Source organism: Syngnathus acus, chromosome 16 (assembly GCF_901709675.1).
Source record: "Syngnathus acus chromosome 16, fSynAcu1.2, whole genome shotgun sequence".
Taxonomy (NCBI): Eukaryota; Metazoa; Chordata; class Actinopteri; order Syngnathiformes; family Syngnathidae; genus Syngnathus; species Syngnathus acus.
This window is the reverse complement of record NC_051101.1, coordinates 14,489,094-14,508,401: the sequence shown is the minus strand read 5'-3', so window position 1 is coordinate 14,508,401 and position 19,308 is coordinate 14,489,094. Positions and strand designations below refer to the sequence as shown.

General features: G+C 48.4%; 1 protein-coding gene across 7 annotated transcripts; it reads left to right on the top strand.

The window, feature by feature from the left end:
- Positions 1-2,491: 2,491 nt before the first annotated feature.
- Positions 2,492-18,627, top strand: LOC119135390 (MAP7 domain-containing protein 1-like). Of its 7 annotated transcripts, none has more exons than XM_037272921.1 (19): positions 2,495-2,841; positions 7,256-7,420; positions 9,381-9,449; positions 9,804-9,824; positions 11,319-11,482; positions 11,655-11,760; positions 11,953-12,057; positions 13,237-13,359; positions 13,439-13,575; positions 13,648-13,778; positions 14,302-14,543; positions 14,664-14,895; positions 14,983-15,163; positions 15,623-15,727; positions 16,266-16,316; positions 16,396-16,453; positions 17,007-17,064; positions 17,143-17,378; positions 18,087-18,627. In XM_037272921.1, the coding sequence occupies exons 1-19, from the start codon at positions 2,811-2,813 to the stop codon at positions 18,095-18,097; spliced, it is 2,226 nt and encodes a 741-aa protein (XP_037128816.1). In that variant the 5' UTR covers positions 2,495-2,810; the 3' UTR covers positions 18,098-18,627. The 7 variants fall into 7 exon arrangements, with proteins under 7 accessions (XP_037128815.1, XP_037128820.1, XP_037128817.1 ...); XM_037272926.1 differs by lacking the exon at positions 2,495-2,841 and adding an exon at positions 6,325-7,176; XM_037272920.1 differs by having other exon boundaries at positions 2,492-2,841; positions 14,302-14,895.
- The last annotated feature ends 681 nt before the right edge of the window (positions 18,628-19,308 follow it).

Genomic DNA, 19,308 nt, shown 5'->3' with positions numbered 1-19,308 from the left:
TGTGGTGAAATTGCTCCTCTGCATTGAACCCATCCCCGTGTGATTTGGATCCATCCCCTGGGGGAGAGGGGAGCAGTGAGCAGCAGCAGCAGTGCCGCGCTCGGGAATCATTTGGTGATCTAACCCTAACCCAATTCCAACCCTTCGTGCTGAGTGCCAAGCAGGGAGGCAATGGGTCCCATTTTTATAGTCTTTGGTATGACCCGGCCGGCCGGGGTTTGAACCCGCAACCTTCCAGTCTCAGGGCGGACACTCTACCACTAGGTCACTGTCTTATGCACCTTGATTTTGCTACTTTGTGACCCCCCCCAGAAATTTCTGAGCTCTTCCCCCCCTTTAAAATGAACTCAGAGGTTAAGGGAAGCCCCTCCCACTTGCATCTCATTCACATTTTATTTCCTGCCTCTGCTCTTTTCCCCCTCTCACTCGCTGGCCATCTTCTCTTTCCATTGTGGGTCGTCATGGAAATGAAAGCAAGTTGGGGGGGGGGGGGGGGGTCGGACTCAGGGCTTCTATTATTGAAGCGGTTTGGGACTTCTAGCAGACTGGAATGGAGGGATTCATGCTGCCATCAACAAGAGAGTGCACTGGAGCAGAAGGGGAGGGGAGGGGAAGGGATGTAAGTAAGTACAGAGTGGACATGTTTCTTGGCTATGATGTCATAGATGGCTGTGGAATGACATTCCTTTAGGAAAACAACACCTATTAAGACCTACGTGTGAGCAACTTGGATTAGGAATCATAGTCCTGCTACGCCATCTTGTATCAAAATATGCAAAAGAGCCCGTTACTTAAGCACACATTCAACATAACGCCTTCAAAACTGGTTTATCAAGGCAGGCATTGTAGGTGAATTAAATACATGGCTTAGTTTTAGAGGAGTTCTAGGTGGTGGTCGGGGGGTTAACTGTGCTTTCCGTCCCACGATGGATTACAGCCAAGTTCTGTTACACCCCATTATGTCATGTCACATTTAGTTGTGTTTTAATGACTAGGTTTTTGCAACCGTGACTTGAATGTCAAATTTCAACATCTCGGTAGGAATCAACGGCAACCTGCCACCGCTCATTTTGTTCACGCTATCAATCTGGTAAATATACAAAAATATCTGTTTATAGAATTCAGTCAGCCATAGTGTCAACTAATGCAGATTAAAAGAGCAGTAAAGTAAGCACTTCACTAAACAGTCATAAGTCAATTAGTGATCTGCTGAGTCGGCACAAAAGTCTCATCAATTTCTAAACAAACCTGACTGACTGATCAAAAAACGGTGTTACTCAGCAGCTTGACCGATTGATCATTGTTCCATTACGCAATAGCACTGACGCACTCCTCCTAATCAATCAATCAATCAATCAATCAATCAATGTCTTGATCACAAACTTTAACATTGAAAATGTTAACAGAGGTCCGCGTGACATTTGATTTTGTTTATCTCCACTGCTCCTTCTAGCCATGACTTTTCTCTTCTCCTCAAGTGGCATTGCCCCATCCTTTTGCCTTCATTCCTTCAGCATGTGCACTGATGCAATCACGACGCTGTTCCCCTTCACTAGCACGAAACGTGTGTGTGTGTGTGTGTGTGTGTGTGTGTGAGTGTGTGTGTGGTGCAGCTGCACCTCCAAAACTGAGCTCTTTCATTCAAGATGGGAGTGGGGGTGGGGGTCACGGTGTTCAACTTCCTGCATGCAGAGGCACTCGCATAGAATGGATGCGATCCCCCTCCCTTCCTTTACTTGATCCAGTTGCAGTGACAGGTGGCTAAGGAGGGGGATGGGTGATGCGTTTTGGGGTCGAGCACGGCTCAACAGTTGCACAAAAGAGCCCTACCGAGGTCCCCATCATCCTCACTTTCGCCGCCCCCCGTCTTGGCAGATCCGCAGGTGGTAAATACGAAGACGGCAGCGAGTGTTACGTAACAAAGATGCATTCACATTGTAATTGTGTAGCAACACTTGTTTGCGAGGATGCGGAATACAAAGAGCAGGCTGGCTGGAAAAGCACGTGAATGTATTCAAGCACGAGTTGACTCACCGGTATTGTTGCAAATAATAGTTGGACGTGACAGACCATGTTAACTTCATTCGAAAAAGTTATACAAATGTGTTGTCGTAACATTGGAATTTTTGTTCAGACAAATCGATTGCTATGTAGTCGATTCTGGGGGATGCTTGGAAAAACTCCCCCCCACCACCAAAGGTTTTTGGGGAGAACCTCTGCAGTAAAGGCATTTGGAAGTTTGCATTCAATGGGAGCAGCCGACAATGCATTGTTGTTCAGCGGTGGGAGGAACCAATTTAAAGGGGGAGAGGGGGGCTCAGTCTCACGAGTAAATTCATTTTTGTGGGGAAAATGATCAAAGTCAGTCCAAAGACTTCAAATATATGAGGCCGATATCTTATACAAGGCATGTGGTTTTGCCTTGTACATTCTGAAGTAAAACTTGCTTGATATTAACCTTGCTCCCCCCTCATTGCAATGGTACAGTCCAGTTCGGCCAGAGGGGTCAGTCCACCGGAGCTCAGCATCAGCTGCAGCGAAGCGAAGTGCGAGGAATTTCTCGCTCTCTGTCTCCATTTTTCAACATTCTTTATTCACGCCCACTGTTGTGTGTCAATACTTCCAGCCAGGGTTTGTTTATCTCATCGCTTCACCGCCCGCTCGCTGCGAGAAGGAAGCTACGGGACACCTCTGTCAAGTGATTCCACGTTCTCCCACCCATCCTGAGTGAGGGATGAGCCGACTGCCGGGCGACAAGGAGCCGGTGCTTGGATAAGGCGACGTCAGACTCTGTCGCAACGGCCGCCGAAATGGAGCAAAATTGCGGAGCAGCAGAAACAAGTAAGTCGTCCGCTTTATCTTTGTCTACTTTGGGAGGAGAGGGGTAGCTGCTCTTAAATGAGCAGAAACGTCGAGGGTGGAACACTTGCAAAGCGGGATGATGAATAGTCATCGTGGATGCTGGGTGTTGTTCTTAAAGAATTTCTTAAGCATTCTTAACATATCAGTCTCTCTCCAAAAACCCAATTGCACCATGAGGTCGGTCATGTGTCTTCCCATCCCCCTTCCTTCTCCTTCTTATGTTCACAAACTAATGATGCATCCTAAATGCTGCTGAGCCACTCAAGGACATTTGCAACTCAGAGATGCAGTGCAAAAACACCCTCTGGCTGACAAGTCCGGGTTATCAAGCAACTCATTTCCATCTTAAGTTGTGCAAATAGAAACATGTGACGCCCTCAAGTGCCTCCTTCTTCCCCTACAAAGATGAATTGACCATATCTGCGAGATGATCTCGTGTTGATGCGCGCCCGAGCATTCTGGATCGACACGTCGCTTGCGTCCGGTAAATGGAAAAGGGGGAGCTGGAGTCACAATGTGACCCAACGACAACAAGGAAACTTCCTTCCTGACGGGAAGTCGAAGTTGGCTTAGGTCGGCATGTTTTGGCGTCCCATCAGAGAATCCAACTCCGCCCTGATGTTGGGAATCTTTGAGGACGGGCAGTCCGGTTCTTCAGAACAAAAAGCAGGAAGGACGGCTTTTATCAACTCAAGTTTGCTGTCAAACTAAGCAAGTGAAAATCAAGAATTACATGTTGTCCATTTAAAACAATCAAATGACTTTGCCGTCGGCTAGCTTAATGTTAACGCACGACGCGGAACGCCAAAGACGAGCTAACCAAGAGCGTCGACGGTCGTCACCACACCGTGCCGGATCCGCGTAAGATAATTCCGACTCCCCAGCGTTCTCGAATGCCTTGCAAGATGCTGCACAGCTGTTAGCGCCAAAGTATCATGCTGTCTGTCCCCTTACGTCTGATTTAACAGGCCCGTTCGTTCTACACGGCATGTAGTGTCAGGAGGCATCGGCTTCGTCTGTCACATACGAATTATCATCAGTCGTTGGCCTTCTCGCTCCGGTTGAGGACGTCTGGACTTTGAAACGTGTTCTTTCCAACACGTCTGAAAATATCCCCCGACCGAGTGCTCTTCTGTCACCAGACCTCAATCCCGGCTATTATTAGAACACTTCCTGTTTGGCTGAAGGGCAGGCAGGCAGGCAGGCAGGCAGGCAGGCAGGCAGGCAGGCAGGCAGGCAGGCCTCACATTATGTATACGTTGTCATCGTTGGTCATCATCAGCCGTTATGTCACTTCACGAGGCCACGTGCGGCTTCGTGTCATCAAATGATAGCGTTTGCCGGCCTTTCACGTGGGGGAGACAAAAATCCACATAATTGTAGCTGTCAGGGTTAATTGTGCAGTGAGGCGATGCATGATCGCATGAGCTTTTTGTCCAAAGTAACAGAAGGGAAAGGAAGGACTCTTCTGTGTTCCATTCTTTGGTCAACTGATGGAAAAAGTCTCATTGTATTATTTCTTATTGACAGATTGTCACAATGCAAAACTCAATTGAGCGTTGTCAAGATTTGCTTCAGCTAGCTAATAATCCGAGTCGCATCTTGCAACGGAAGTTTGTGTTAAATAATCCAAGTTCTGAATACAGTCGGGGTGTGCACGGAATGAACACTCAGCTACTTTGGACCTTTAAACAAACGGGCTGGCGTCAACGCTGACTTGTTTGCACTGCGCTTCCTATGTGTCTGGGCCCCTTTGCCCCCCTCCCCCCTTACGTCATCCTCTTTTGGGGGCAGCAGAAGGGACAAAACAGAGGGGGGAGGCTAGAGCGATGAGCTCGTTCATTAGTCCCGTCCGTTTTATCCCCAATGAGATCTTGTGTTTTCCAAGTTGTTGTTGTCGCCGTTTGGCCGATGCCCTTTTTTGCTTCATTTGCATTTCTCATTCCAATGTTCTTGTTTAATTCTAACTATGATGTTTTCTTTGGTAAGATCGAGTCTTGCTGGAGGTGCTCCATGAATATGCCAGGTCTCGTCCAGCGGCGATGCATGTTTAATTTGGACCTTTCCGTTACTTCATCATTAACGTGCATATTTCTGCGCTCGTTATGAATTTTCCGTTGCCGGGAGAGCGCATAAAGCGGCGGCGGGTATTTATAGCCGACCCGGGCAAAACAATATGCCGTGAAATTGGATTTGGGAGAAATCGCTTTCACTGTGGCACAGCGTTAGAAGTTGTTCCAGTTTTAACCAGGGTCTTTGGATTGCCCTTAACATCAAGGAAGGACATGCTGCAAATCAGCACCAAAATTGTCTCGAAAAATGTACTTGTATCTATGATTTGAAAAATAGTAAACATTTCTCGACTGGTGTCAAGTTATTCGATGAATCGTGTCAGCTAAAGTACAAACACGCAGGCGATTTCTGTAAACCCTCCATGAGTTTTTTTCTCGACACCTGCTGTCGGTCAACCTGCCAGTTCTGCCGCCATGAGGTCTGTGCTCATGCATGCATGCATGCATGGCAAGCATCCATGCGCCTTCTGCGGGGGGCCTCCCTTCCATTTTCTCCATTTCGGAATTGATGCTTCGGGCCTCGCTACCTTCAGCTGGAGGGGACCACTGAACTCACACGATGCGTGCTGAGCATTCCTGAACCTTCTCCGAAGCCATTTCGAGCCCCGCGGGTTCTGATGAAGACACCTTGGATGCTTTTGGTGCACATAGATGAATAAGAACAAAGTCACGAGAGGGTCGCTACCCCCACCTCACCCCACGGCAGAGCGGTCCATCTGCACGCCGTGATGTAAATAAAGCGTGCGACGACAGGACACAAACAGTTCACGGGTTGTTGATGTCGTTCGTCATCCTGTTTAGCACACCTGAGCAAATTCATGTGCGTGTAAGAGCTCAAAACAGCACACAAGATTGCCCCAATCTCATGAATGTCCTGGCCCAGCACACATTTGTTTATATTGACACGACTTTCCATCTGTTTTCGATGGCGCTTGGCAGAGGCTACATGAATCAGGGCTGGTTAGAGTCCCTCTTGCCAAACAGCAGCAGTTTATTTCTCCCAGCTTCCATTCCTCCCTGATCTCTTTGACTTTCATTGGTCGTTGTCTCCGCAACCTCCTCCGCAGCAGCGCTATGTGACATTCCTCTTGGTCACTGGATTCAGACTCTGAAGGGCGGATTGAAAACTTGTCCCGTTGGCATCAAAGTGGGCAAACATCTACTTCCAAAGTGACACTAAGAACGTCAGCCGTTATTCACTCGCGGCGATGTTTTGGCTGCAGCGAGTTGAGACGACAAAGAATCGTCTCTTGTCAGGGAGAATCGCCGCCCGAGGAATGCTTACGCTTGTCACAGAGGAGAAGCCTCGCTCGTCTCTACCGGATGAACTCTTTCATGGGGAAGCTCACGGTGCCTGAAAGCTAGGCCCGGTTCCGGTCTGGGCGGCGGGGGTGATCAGTGACGTAGCTTTTGTTGCATGCGCCTCGATGAGCTCAGACAAGCTTTTTCTTCAGGCCTGCTATCTCGCTGAATGCCTCTAATCATCTGGAATTGAACGGGATTACGCAGATCCTGGTGCCACACCATTCGGAATTTGAAGGCTACCCTCGAATACAAGATGGGCACCAGTACTACCCATGTCCGCTATCCGTTTGTCAGCAGTGACTACGTCATTAAAACAAATCGAAAACATCCAGATTGCTCAAACCCCTAACCCGCAGACACTTTTGGGCTTTCACCGAGCTTCATGATTCCAGAAGGAGTGCGTCCAATGCAAATGTGTCGTCGGCACAAAGAGCGCCTCTGGAGTGGTCTCCTTGCTCGCCATTGGTTGCAAGTTGTTCAATAGCGCAGCGACGGCGTCGTAAATCTCCCCTGCGATTCACCGTCCCTCTCGATGTGACAGCCTCCTACCTGTGTCTGTGCGGTTTTCAGCCAAAAATCTCGCAATCATTGACAGACTACGGCCGCGGTGTTTATCCAAACTGGGTTCTCGAGCCGAACACAAGGGGTACAAAGCCCGGCGTCCCTCCCACGGGGGTGGCTTTTGTTCCAGCTGTCCGATGGCAGCCAAATGAATGTTTAAGTTGGACATTCGTGTTCAAGCGGCCTGCCAAGTGTGAGTCATCATCGCTGACAACCCAGCCCAGTTATTGTTCCGTTCAAATCTGATGATACCTCCTGGGGAGATTAGTGAAGTATCCCCAAAGACATTCCTCGCGACACTTTTGCTACGCAGAGCTGCCGAGAGAGCTGACGTCATCACCTGCAGTTGAGCGGCAAACGGAATGAGGATCAACAGGTTCAGATCCCTCACAACCTGGTCATTTACCCGTTGTTTTCTCTCTGTGATCTTCTCTTTGGATCATCTCTCCGCGAAGTACTGAACAAGAAGACGAGGCCCGATCCAGAAGGGGCGAGCAGTCCCCACATCCCCCGCGACAGAACGGCGTCGCCGGCCAAGAAACTGACCACTCCGACCAAAGCTGACGTGATCCGAAGAACGCCTGGCTCGCCGGCATCGCCTGCCCCGCGGCCCAAAAGAGGTAAACACACCAGGGTTCACTGGGTTCTATCAGACTCATAATGGACTCGCTTGAAACTTTGATAATGCGTGCTATAACGTTTGCACTTTGCCAGAGTGAGCTCAGCTCTCTTGAGGCGAGGTAGTGCTCTCGTAAGAGACCGCATTTGCTTTCAGACCTGCAGCAAATCCAATACAGAGAGGGGGATCTTGAAGATGACTCTCGGAAATCAACACAAGAAACTGAAACTAGATATGGCAGGGGCTCTTCGGTTGACAACGGCTTTCCATTCCTACCTGAATGTCAAACACTGGCGGTCACAAGTTGCACTCGGGAATGCTGCACTCGGGAATGCTGCACCCCGTCCGTCCCTGTAGTTGGCGGTAATACGCACAATGTCCGGTTTGATTTGACAGCGATGATTGCAGGTGTTCCCAAAACTTCCCAAAGTCTCTGCAATTTCGGGATACCCTGATTTCCTGCAGCCCACTGGCCTTGTATACTTGGTCAAAAAACATGTTGGAGGAGTTTGAGAATGTAAGCTTCTTTTCTCTCTGCACTCTGTTCTTTCTTTTATCCATTAATCCATTTGTAGCCGTCTCGTTGCCTTTTCTGACAAATAAACCAGTTGAGTCTCCCCCCTCCCAAATGAAAACAACAAGAATTGACCTCCTTGTCCTTGTGGCTCCTTTTCTGGCGCTGTGAAGCTGGTTAATTGTGGGCTTTTGTGCTCCCCAGAGGAGTATGAAGGGGGAAGGCACTCTGTAGCCCCCTTAATTAGACCAAGTGAATAGTCAGGCCATTAGCGGGAAGAGAGACTGTTTTTGTGGTCCGTTCCGTGCTCTGACAACGGCCGTTTGCTTCGAGTGGCACTCTGACTGATTTGATTGTTCCCGCCGTCCATCTTCTCTATGGAAATAATTAGGGAGCAAAAGTGTTTCTCTTTTCACATTGGATGACCATCAAGCTGTATCGCAAATTGATCATGGACATTTTTAAAAAGCTGGGGGTTCCAGGAAAACAACGCAACTTCCAAATCAACACCTCCCTTTTGACATCAAAACAGGACGTAAGCGCAACTACTATCTCAGATCACAGGTGACTTGCGGTGACTGTTTGCTTGGAGTCCAAAAGCTAAAAGTCGCTGCAGTTTCCCCATAGCTCACGTGATGTTATGATGTGCATGCAGCACCTCGCTGGGAACACGTGTGGGCTTTCCACAGTCCTATAAATACCAAAGTGGGTCATTTACCCCCCCCGCCATATTGTTTACAGTTGACGCCTCTTCTAGGTAGGTGCAGATGTTGCTTTGCGTTTGATGTGGAACATCTGGACAGTGAGATGAGATAGGGGGTCCCCCCAGCGAGACAAAAATACCCTGCCTGCGGTCTTTTGCTTACTAACAACTCATTCGAATTCCACTGCCGCGTTAGCATTTTTAGACTCTCTGACCATGAAGTCGTTTCGTCAAGTATGTCATCGTATGGTTGTGGATTTAAGCGCTGTCAGTGTAAAATGTGTACTGTAACTTACCGTTAACTTGAATAATAAGTGACAAGCGACATGACGAACGAGCGGTCAAGCTGGACTTGACATATCCTCTCCTCTCATTAGGAATTATTATTATTCGGATTTGTCACATTGTTCCACGACTGTCATAACAGAGAGCCACACACAAATGGAAGCCAGGCTTGGTCTGTAAATTGTTTCACATGCTTTTGCTTCTATTTAAAAGGCACAGGAATGCATTCAAATAGTTTGGTCTTTGTAAATAATTGACAGTGCAAATAAGTGGCATTGAAATGTTGACCGCCTAGGATAAAAACGTAGCTATACGGACATAGTAGACAACATCACTGTCATTTCAGCTTTATGTTCTCTGAGGATGATAAGAAATTGCTCTGGCAGGCCATAGATCTCGCCGAGGTTGTCCAACCCTACGCTGACTGCATCTCTTAATCTATAAACACCTTCGTTTCAGACACCATGAAGTCAGAGGAGAGGCAGCAACTGGCTAAGGAGAGGCGAGAGGAAAAAGCCAAATATCTCGGTAAGAGGCAACAAGGGCGGCTTCGTGCGGGATGAGCGCGCCCCCTGGTGGTAGGGCCGAAACAGGCACTATCGGACACAAAAATGCACGTGTGCTGCTCACTCACATTCTTGCATGAGCTTGCTTGCCTGTGCGCTAAAAAACAATCCAAACTAAGTCACTACTTGATGGCCTGCATTCCAGAGGCCCAACTGTTTGAATACAAAAGAATATTTTCCACATGACGCCTTTAGAAATGGCTGATTTGACTTGGTTTGAAATCGGAATCTTTTGGTCGCCACGCAGCGCACTGCTTTGCATGATTGACAGCTGCTTGTCTTCTCTCTCACCCCTTCCCCCCCCACCCCCCTGCAGAAGAGCTGAGCAAGTTACAAGGTAAGTGACCTTTGCGTACGAGGTGCTTCAGACATCGTCTGTCACCCTGCTCATTTGGTTCCATGTAACCCAATCCAAGTAGATCTTGTGAAGGGTGCTGGGCGATACACCAAAAAGCCAACACTCACTGAGCTGGCATCTTGCAGACTTTATTTCAATTTAGATGAAGGACTTATTTGGAAGATTTGGTCATTTTGCCCGTCCCGCTAACGGAGTCATTCGTACGTCCCTTAAAAGTTGTCGGTGTTTCCATCTTTTCCTCATGTCGCTGATGTTTATACGGAACACGACGTGGCAAACTTCCACCTTCGGCAGTATCGAAGGTGCAACAGAGACATTTGTGTCTGTAGTAATTCCATAAGGCGGTGAGAAGTTTAACACCCAACTCTCATATTTGCCGCCTTGTTGTGTTGAGAGCAACCGTCACGCTTCTGTTAGTCTGACGCGGCCATTTTGCGAAAGAAGCTGAAGCTTTTCACATTGTGACCATCCATGTATCATTCATTCCATTCGGCCATTGATGGATTCCATCTTCCGTGAGTCATCTTGAACCTTGAGTGTCTTCACTGCTAACTTCATTTCTGTCAGAGGATGTTGCAAAAATATCCAGACCAATGAATCCTTGACCTGTTATGGCAAAGCCCAAAAGTGGGTCACACTTTAGCCTGACTTTCAACTTCTCGTTGCTCCATCACAAAAAAACCCAGTCGCTGAAAATCAATTGACTGACCTTAATAATGTTGATGATCATGCACTCAAGCATAATACCTCCATGCAGATTTTAGAGCACTACATGCTTCCGTCTGCTGAAAAGCTCGATGGAGATGATGATTTTATTTTCCAGCATGATCTGGCACCTGCCCACAGTGCCAAAACCACCAGTAAATGGTGGACTGACCATGGCATTACTGTCCTCGATTGGCCTGCCAATTGCCCTGACCTGAACGCCATCGAGAATTTGTGGGCTATTGTGAAGAAGAAGCTGAAAGACACCAGACCCAACAATGCAAATGAGCTCAAGGCCGCTATTGAAGCATCCTGGGCATCCATAACACCTCAGCAATGCCACAGGCTGATTGCCTCCATGCCACGCCGCCGCATTGGGTTGCAGTAATCCGTCCAAAAGGATTCCCAACCAAATGCTGAGTGCATGAATGGACATTTTCAAATGTTTGATTTTGTTTTGCTGTTATAAATCTGTTTTTTTTACTTGGTCTGAGGAAATATTCTAATATTTTGAGATAGGATATTTGAGTTTTCTGAAGCTGTATGCCATCATCAGCAATATTAAAATAATCAAAGGCTTGCAACATTTCAGTTGATTTGCAATGACTCCAGAATCTATGACACTTTGGTTTTTTTAGTTGCATTACAGAAAATCAAGAACTTTATCACAATATTCAAATTTTCTGAGACAGTCCTGTCAGGCCTCGCATTCATCCAGGGCTCCTCTGACCTTTTCGGGCCGGTTTGTCGTCTTTCTCCTCACCTCAGCTGCCAAGAAGAGCCAGTGGCTGGAGAAGGAGGAGAGGGCACAGCAGCTGAGGGAGCAGCAGCTGGAGGAACGACGCAGGAGGCTGGAGGAGCAACGCGTCCTGGCGGAGAAACGCCGGGCCGCCCTTGAGGAGCGACAAAAGCAGAAGCTGGAGAAGAACAAGGTGGGTGAGGTGACGTCCGCCGGGTTCCAACGGGCACATCTTCAAAATAGACGATGCGGCGGTGTCCAAACCGCGGCCCGGGGTTCCATTGGCGTCCCGCCGTCAAGTTTTTCGCAGCCCGTTGCTCATAATGACAAAGACTTTCTTCACCTGGCATATATCTGCTCTCCAGGAACGCTACGAGGCAGCCATCCACCGTTCCGCCAAGAAGACGTGGGCCGAAATCCGCCAACAGAGGTGGTCCTGGGCTGGCAACCAGAACGCCAACCAGAAAGAGAGTAAGTATCCCAGGAGGCAAGTCAATATGAGCCCACAGGGAATCTGTGCAATGAGGAAGTGGACCACACGTGCCTTTGGGGTGCGCTTGGATCGCATCGACGGATTGAGAAGCTTTAGTGGCAGTTTGCGCCGCTGGCGCAAGGGAGTCGACCTTGTGTGTGAATGTGTGTGGCGCTCTCTTGGCTTCTCAGGCAGATGCTCTCTCTCCACCGTCAACCTGCCCAAACACGTGGACTCGGCCCTAAACAAGCGTCTCTCCAAGTCCTCTGCCACGCTGTGGAACTCCCCCAGCAGAAGTAAGGCTGCGACTGGAATGAGCAAGCACCCAACCCCAAATGTGTCCATCCCAATCCTACCACCGCCTGGGAACCATCAGTGTCATTTCATCCTTCAGTTACTTCCTCCTTGAGTTTGATTCCAATCGTGCTTGATGGTGGACACCTTTTCCCTGACCGGCCGCTTCCCTTTGCGTTTCAGAACTGAACTTTGAGGTTCTGCTCCGCAGCTTCTGCATGATTGCGTTTTGTGTGTGTCATCTCGTGGTTGCTTCATTCTGTGGTGATTTCCATTCCCCGTGTCCTGATTATTTTCTTCAATCGAGACTATACTGTCATCCGCGAAAGTCAAGTGAGCGAGTGAGTCAGCATTTTGGGGCGCGGTGGATCAAGTATTCCAGGGGGAAAGTGTTGCTGATAAAAATAGACGCCAAGTACCTTTGGTGCTGCTGCTGCTAAAAAAGTGATGAGTCACTGTCCAGACACGCAAACTTCCGACTCAACTCTTGGGCTCCTTTCCATCCTGGAGCACCTTGATCATGTTTTGTTTGATTTCGTCTTGTTTTGAGTGTATGCTCGGCTTGAACGGCAATTACACATTCCGATTTTTCACATCATAACCCATTTTTTATGCACGTCTACGTTTGAGTCAGAACTTGCCATGTGACCAACCGCCCACCACACACAATATACCCAGGGCAATCCCCAAACAAGTAGTACCACAACTCACCTGTTGGAGGCAGCATGGTGCCACATGGCATCCCGACTGCCCAAAAGAAGAGGAGTCATAAACTGTCAACTTTAGTACAAGCAATATTTTTGCACAGATGGACTGAAACTCATTCCTGCTCAAACTGTCAGTGTGAATGGAAAGAAAAACAGGGTGTGCAAACTATGGCCACCAACTGCGTAAATGTCATTCGTTTAACAGCCGGGCATCATCTCGGAAAAAAAGAAATGAACATTCACCAGAGAAAAAGTCTTTGAACTGTACCTTCCAGCGGATATTCTTCTTTTATTTACCACTTTGTGCGGTCCTTGAAGTTTTACGAGGTGTATTGCGGTTCCATGTCCAGAATTGATTCATGATTCATCAAAAATTCGCTCAGACATCAAACTGGTTCAGGATTCGAGGCAGCCCTGTAACGACACAAGGCGCAGGTGTTAATGTTGTTGTTTGTCTTTTCTTTCATCTCGCAGCCCGTAACGTTGCCCTGAGCCCGTGGGAGAGCAGCATCGTGGACCGCCTGATGACGCCCACCTTGTCTTTCCTGGCTCGGAGCCGCAGCGCCGCCAGCGTGCTCCCGAACGGAAAAGACGGACGTAAGATGGACACTCTGTCCAATCGAGACTATTTTTTAGTTGGATTCCATTTTGCGTAACTGGACGTCATCCTCGGCAGAGTCCCCGCTGTGCCCCCGCTCGTCGTCCGCCAGCCCCTTGACGCTGTGCGCCCACCAGCGCTGCTCCGAGCGCTGGAGGGTGACGTCCAGCACGCCCGACATCACCCAACGCCAGCACAGACGGAGCTCCACACCTGTACGCTCCACGCAGAGCCATTACACACACACATACGGTATGTTGATTTACTTCTTCTGTCGTGTGGCACAGATGGACAGAACCAAAAAGGAGAAGAAAGATAAGGAGCGGGAGAACGAGAAAGAGAAAAATGCCCTGACAAAGGAGAAGTTCCTCAAGAAGAGGCAATCGCTTCCCAGCATGAGACACAGAGCAGACCCGAGGTAAAACGGGCAAAAAAAAGATTGTTGCTAGGCAGAATTCCACCCAGCACAAGCTTTTGTGCATTCAAAAATGGACAATTTACAAAAACCAGGATTTTAAAATTGCTAATGCGCAGCTGTCAGTGGTATGATCACAAACACGTGTTACAACTCTTTAGTGTGCACGCTTCGTGCAGAGCAGAGATGAGAAAGGAGGGGGGGGGGGGGGAGCTCTTTCATCCCCAGGCCGCACAATAAATGACAGAGGGATGCAATCCGAGGTGGGGGGGGGAAAACACATTCACTTCCTTTGGCTGGACGAACAAAGAGCACGAGTGAGTTGTCGGTGCCCGAGGCCAAAACGAGAGTGATGTCATCGCTAATGGCAGAACGCACTTCAACGGATGATGTCATGTTTCCCCCGCATTGAGTCTCTTCGGGACACAAGCTTGACTTTAAGAGAGTTCAACAAATGGTTTCATCTGGCAATGAACTATTGCTTAGCGTGTCTAAACGCCGCTCTAAAACTGCGTTTATCGTCCAGTCCGAGTCCGCTGTCGAGACCGCGGCCGTCATCGCCCGCCATGCCCAAAGGCAGGACCGCCTCGCCAAGTCCCGCCGCCTCCCCGAGGCCCCCCTCCACACGCAGCAGCCCGTCGACCCCCAAGGGACGGCCCAGGAGGGCGAGGACCCCCGCCAAGGTGGACCATCGCACCTCTTCCCCCGTCCAGCTGGAGCGAGTGAGGGAACATCGCAGGCCAAGCACCCCGGAGAACCACAGTCGGCGTGAGTGGCGGCATGCAGCAGGAGAACAAGATGTCCCTGTCACATGTCCTCAATTGTTGTTTGCGGTGTGGCCGCGCGGGTCCATCAACTCTTGGTCATCCTTTGCTTTTTCTCTCCTAGGTTCTCCTGTGATTCCTGCCGTCAGAAACTCAATGGCTTCCAGCAAATCTGCCTCGCCGTCACCCGAGCCATATATCAAGGACGTTCCCTCGGCGGCGCCGTCCCCCAAGCCCATGGCGGGCACCAACAACCCAGAGGAGGCGGCCCGCATCCTGGCAGAGAAACGGCGGCAGGCTCGCGAGCAACGCGAGAGGGAGGAGGAGGATCGCCGAGAGCAGGAGGAGAAGGAAAGGTCAGATGGAGTTGAAGAGTTCAAAGCAAGTTCATCGTGATGGCCCGCTTCCATTTTGAATGAAAGCCGATGTATTTGGACTTCCAGGGTTCTGAGAGAGGAGCGCCTGGCCAGGGAGGAGGAGGACAGGCGTCGGCGAGAGGAGGAGGCGCGAGCCATGGCCGAGGAGCAGCAGAGGAGGGATGAGGAGCAGCGGACGAGGGAGGAGGAGGAGGCCAGGGAGCGAGCCGTGGCCGAGCAGGAGGAGAACGTTCGGCTACAAAAGCAGGTAGGCACCGACTGAGGTATTTTTGAAGTTGGAACAACTTGGGAGTCAGTCAACCAACCGGTGTCACAGAATGGCTTTGGGATTTTGTCTTTTTTTACAAATGTTTACTTCATCAAAATAATAAAAACAAATAAAAGACAATATGAATAATAATATATATGACAATAACATCCTATGATTTTTGGTTTTCCAAAATCAAAAGAGAAAATGTTTGTGTCAATTCTCTGCCGCCCTCTTGTGGCCTTACAGTCATTACATTTTGAGTTGAACTTCTTTATTTTGAGAAAGACAACCTAAGTATGCTCGTAAAAGAAGTTGTTTTCCAGCACCGAAATATCGCTTCTGCGGTCGGACGAGCCATCACTGTGCAGCCACACCCGGCGTGAGGCGTGCCCACTTGGCTCAAATCTCGGCTCGGCATTAAAAGAAGGCAAAAAAAATCTTGGATTCTGTCCTCAGAAAGAGGAAGCCGAGGCAAAAGCTCGCGAGGAGGCGGAGAAGCAGCGTCTGGAGAGGGAGAAGCACTTCCAGAAGGAGGAGCAGGAGAGGCTGGAGAGGAAAAAGGTAGGCTCGGCCTTCTTCGCCATCGGCTTTGTTAACTGTTTCCCCGCCAGCCTCGTCATCCCAAAACGCAGCCATTGACATGACACCGCTATGCCGGCTAATGATCAACTGAAAACAAGCCTTCCCACTGGAGGAGATATCGTAGTCTCGGGACAACACTGGCTCTGCCGATTCCCGGGAACTCAGATGAGTGATGTCTCAAGCTCGCGGGGGGGGGGGGGGGGAATCAGCTGTCGGCATGTTGTCATTTAATAGAGGCGCTTTAATGAGAGTTAAATATAAACTCTGTGCGCCTGGAGGTCATCTGAGGTCAGAGGGATAGGCTCGCACGGGCGGAAGGCGAGGATGCAAATTCAGTCAATGCTCTGCGGTAGCGTTAGGATCATTTCGAATTTTGCAATCCGGAATGTTCCGAGGAATAACAACATGAGAATAAATAAATCTTGCGGGGAACAAGTTATATTGACAAGCCACTGCTTATAGTGGAATAATAATGATCAAATAATACAAATTTCAATTGAATTGTGACTTTTCCCAGCGTCTGGAGGAGATTATGAAGAGGACGCGTAAATCGGATGCAAGCGACAAGGTACGCCGGATGAAAGACACCATTCATCGTTAAGGAACAACAATATTTGCCATGAATCTATTTTCATTTTTCTCCGCAGAAGGAGACTAAATGCGCATTGCCAGAGCCGCATCCAGAGAGTGCAAATGAGGTCAAAGGTCAGTGACATCATACGGTCACCGATAATGCGATTCTTACCAATGAGTCACGTTGAACCGCGTCATAATTCAATCGGCCACCGTTAGCGAAGCGGCCTGGTTCGCTCGCTGCGCTTTTTTTTTGGATTGCATCTCTGATATCCTGCGCAGCTGCACGTTGCGTTCTCCGCCTCATCTCGACTGGACGGGAGGAAGAGTGGGCTCACCCGCATTTACTTTGGAAAGCGTAAATGACAGGAGCGCATGTGTAAAGTTGATCCACACAGCTGCTTTGTATCATAAAAATAGCGCGAGCGGCGTTTGTACAATGTCCTACTGTTTTATGTTGGGCACATCAATGTTTTTAAATATCGTGCTGCTCTTCTGAAATATAGCACCTGGCGTGTCTTTAAGGTGTGCCGATCTGTCTTGAGATTGGAACAAAAGCTTGAGAACCATTTTCCATGAATTACATTATGGCTATTGATCATCCAAACTAAAATAGTCCATTTCGGGATTACATATTGAATGCATATTTTTGGTGTTAAATGTGCTGCTTAAATTTGCTTTTCAGAATGCGAGCTCAACATGGACAACAACAACAAGACGGAACATGGACACAGCAGACAAAAGTGACGTCAAACGCCTTCCTTGTTGCCATGGAACCAAAATCATTGACAATTTGTGTGTGTCCCCCCCCCCTGCGGCAGCCCCCCGGGCCAAACTCAGCTCAACGGGCTCCAGTCCAGCAGACGCGAGCGCAACGGCTTATCGGCCAAAGTGGACGCAGCGGCGGCACACTTGGTGGAGGATATCATCATCAACGCCGCCAACGGCGCGCGGGGGCGCTCCGAGGCTGACGGCCACGACATCCTGGCCTACGACGGCGATGCCGCCGCCGCCTTTGTGAAGAAAGCGGCGCCGCTGAAAGCGCAGCACGTGGCAGGTAGAATTTGTTTGCAACACTAGCGCTTGAAATAAGGAGCTCATTGATTGAGCTGGGATGGTGACAGGTTTTGACTTGGGCACATTTCCAGAGTAAAATTCCTCGGATGGCAAAAGTGATGAGGTGACTCGATCCGTGGGGAGCTTAGAAACCCGACTCTGAAGCAATTAAGCGACGAGTCGACAGCTATTTCCAGTAACGCTGCGAATACGTGAGAGGACTTTTTTACAGATTAAACACTTACTGAGTTACAAATTAGAGAACGCTGAATGGTTATTTAGAGCAATGTCTTTTCTATTATGTTGGAAAGTCCGATTTTTGGAGACGGGAAAAAGCTTCATTTTCAAGACGAATCCAATACGTGATTTTTTAGAATTTCGCAATTCATTTTTTCTTTTTTTTTTCAACTGAGACTAAATTGCATTTTGTTCGAGAAACCTTTTAGTTTAAAAGTGTCATTTAATTTAGAAATAGTTGCATTTTTTCAATTCGAAACAGAACAACTTCTATTTGTTGTCTTTTATTTGCGAAAGGCATTTTTTGTAAGTCTTTCGGGACAACTCCCCCGACCGAATAAGAGTAATCGGAGAAATTCCTTCGTTTTCAAGGGAAAATTATATTACAATATCGATTCTTTTAAAGTCCCATTTCTTGAAGATTTGATTCTTTCTTCTTACCATTTTTCCATGTTGCCTCTTCTTCTTCCAGAAGTGCTGTGATCCGGCAGTTGCCGGCAGTGTCCAGCCCCTTTCACACAACCTGTGAAGAAAAATAACAAAAACAAAACATTATTTTCCGCCTTTGGCGCTGAAGTCGGCGTGTGCACCTTCATCCTGCGGACACGCTACACATCACTAGCTTGTGTTGAACTGGAGGGGAATATTTTTGGGTGTGTAAATAAATGAGGGAAGCAAACAAGCCCACTATTCAAATACTCATTCGATGCAATCATAATAATAATAATAATAACGTTAGCGCACAGCTTCAACAAAATTGAAGTCACGCATCTATAAAGGGCAAATCCGTATAAATACAGATATATTCTGCTATTTAAAAGCTAAAAGATGTTGTTTTTTTTGTTTTGTTAGTTTTAAATAATGACAAACGTGCATGACTCAAGTGTTCACTCATGTGCTTTTCCGGACTGATTTGTGTGAGCGCGCCGATGCGCTCGGAATATATTTGGACGCGCTGTCAGCTCCATGAGGAGTCGTTTAACACGTCTTATTAAAGACAAAACTCAACTGTCTCCGTTGTTGCTTTCATTGAGAGAAGAATAAAAAGGCCTAACAACAGCCACACCCCTTCACAACCATAATGGTATTTCCCACGAACCAGGAAGTAGTCTGCCAACTTTGTGTGTTTTGGAAACAGCGCAGCATCAGCTCTCGTTTCTAAATATGGTCATTGAAGTCTCACGAAAGCGTTACATTTAAAGCTGCCTCAAACGTTCGGCGTGTAGATAGTTTTATAGTCAAAGTACAGTAGTTGTAGCTGTAAGTCAATCGGGTCATAAGCCCAAGCAGTTCCAGTCTTCCACACAGCTGACTTGCATTAGTAAAAATGTTCTTGCGTATATATCACGGACGCCGTTAAATGACCGTACACATACTCGGTGGCCTCCCGAGAGTGCCAAGATGTGCTCGACTGATCTGGCTAATGCACTTTGAAAGAAGCGGGAGGGGGGCTGGATTATAGGGCTCTATTTTTAGGGACTACTAAGTGAGGCCGAGTTGCGTTGTGCTTTCCGTTGTGCGTCGGGGACAGACGAAGGCCGGAACAATAATAAGAGTGGAATTTAAGCGGGTGGGCTTGGTGGACACAAAACAAGACTTGGCACTTCCATTTTAGGGGTAAGAAACATTTGTCGGACATCATTTTTAAGCGAATCCGAGACGTATTTGGTCTTTGGACTGCAAGCTGAAGACCA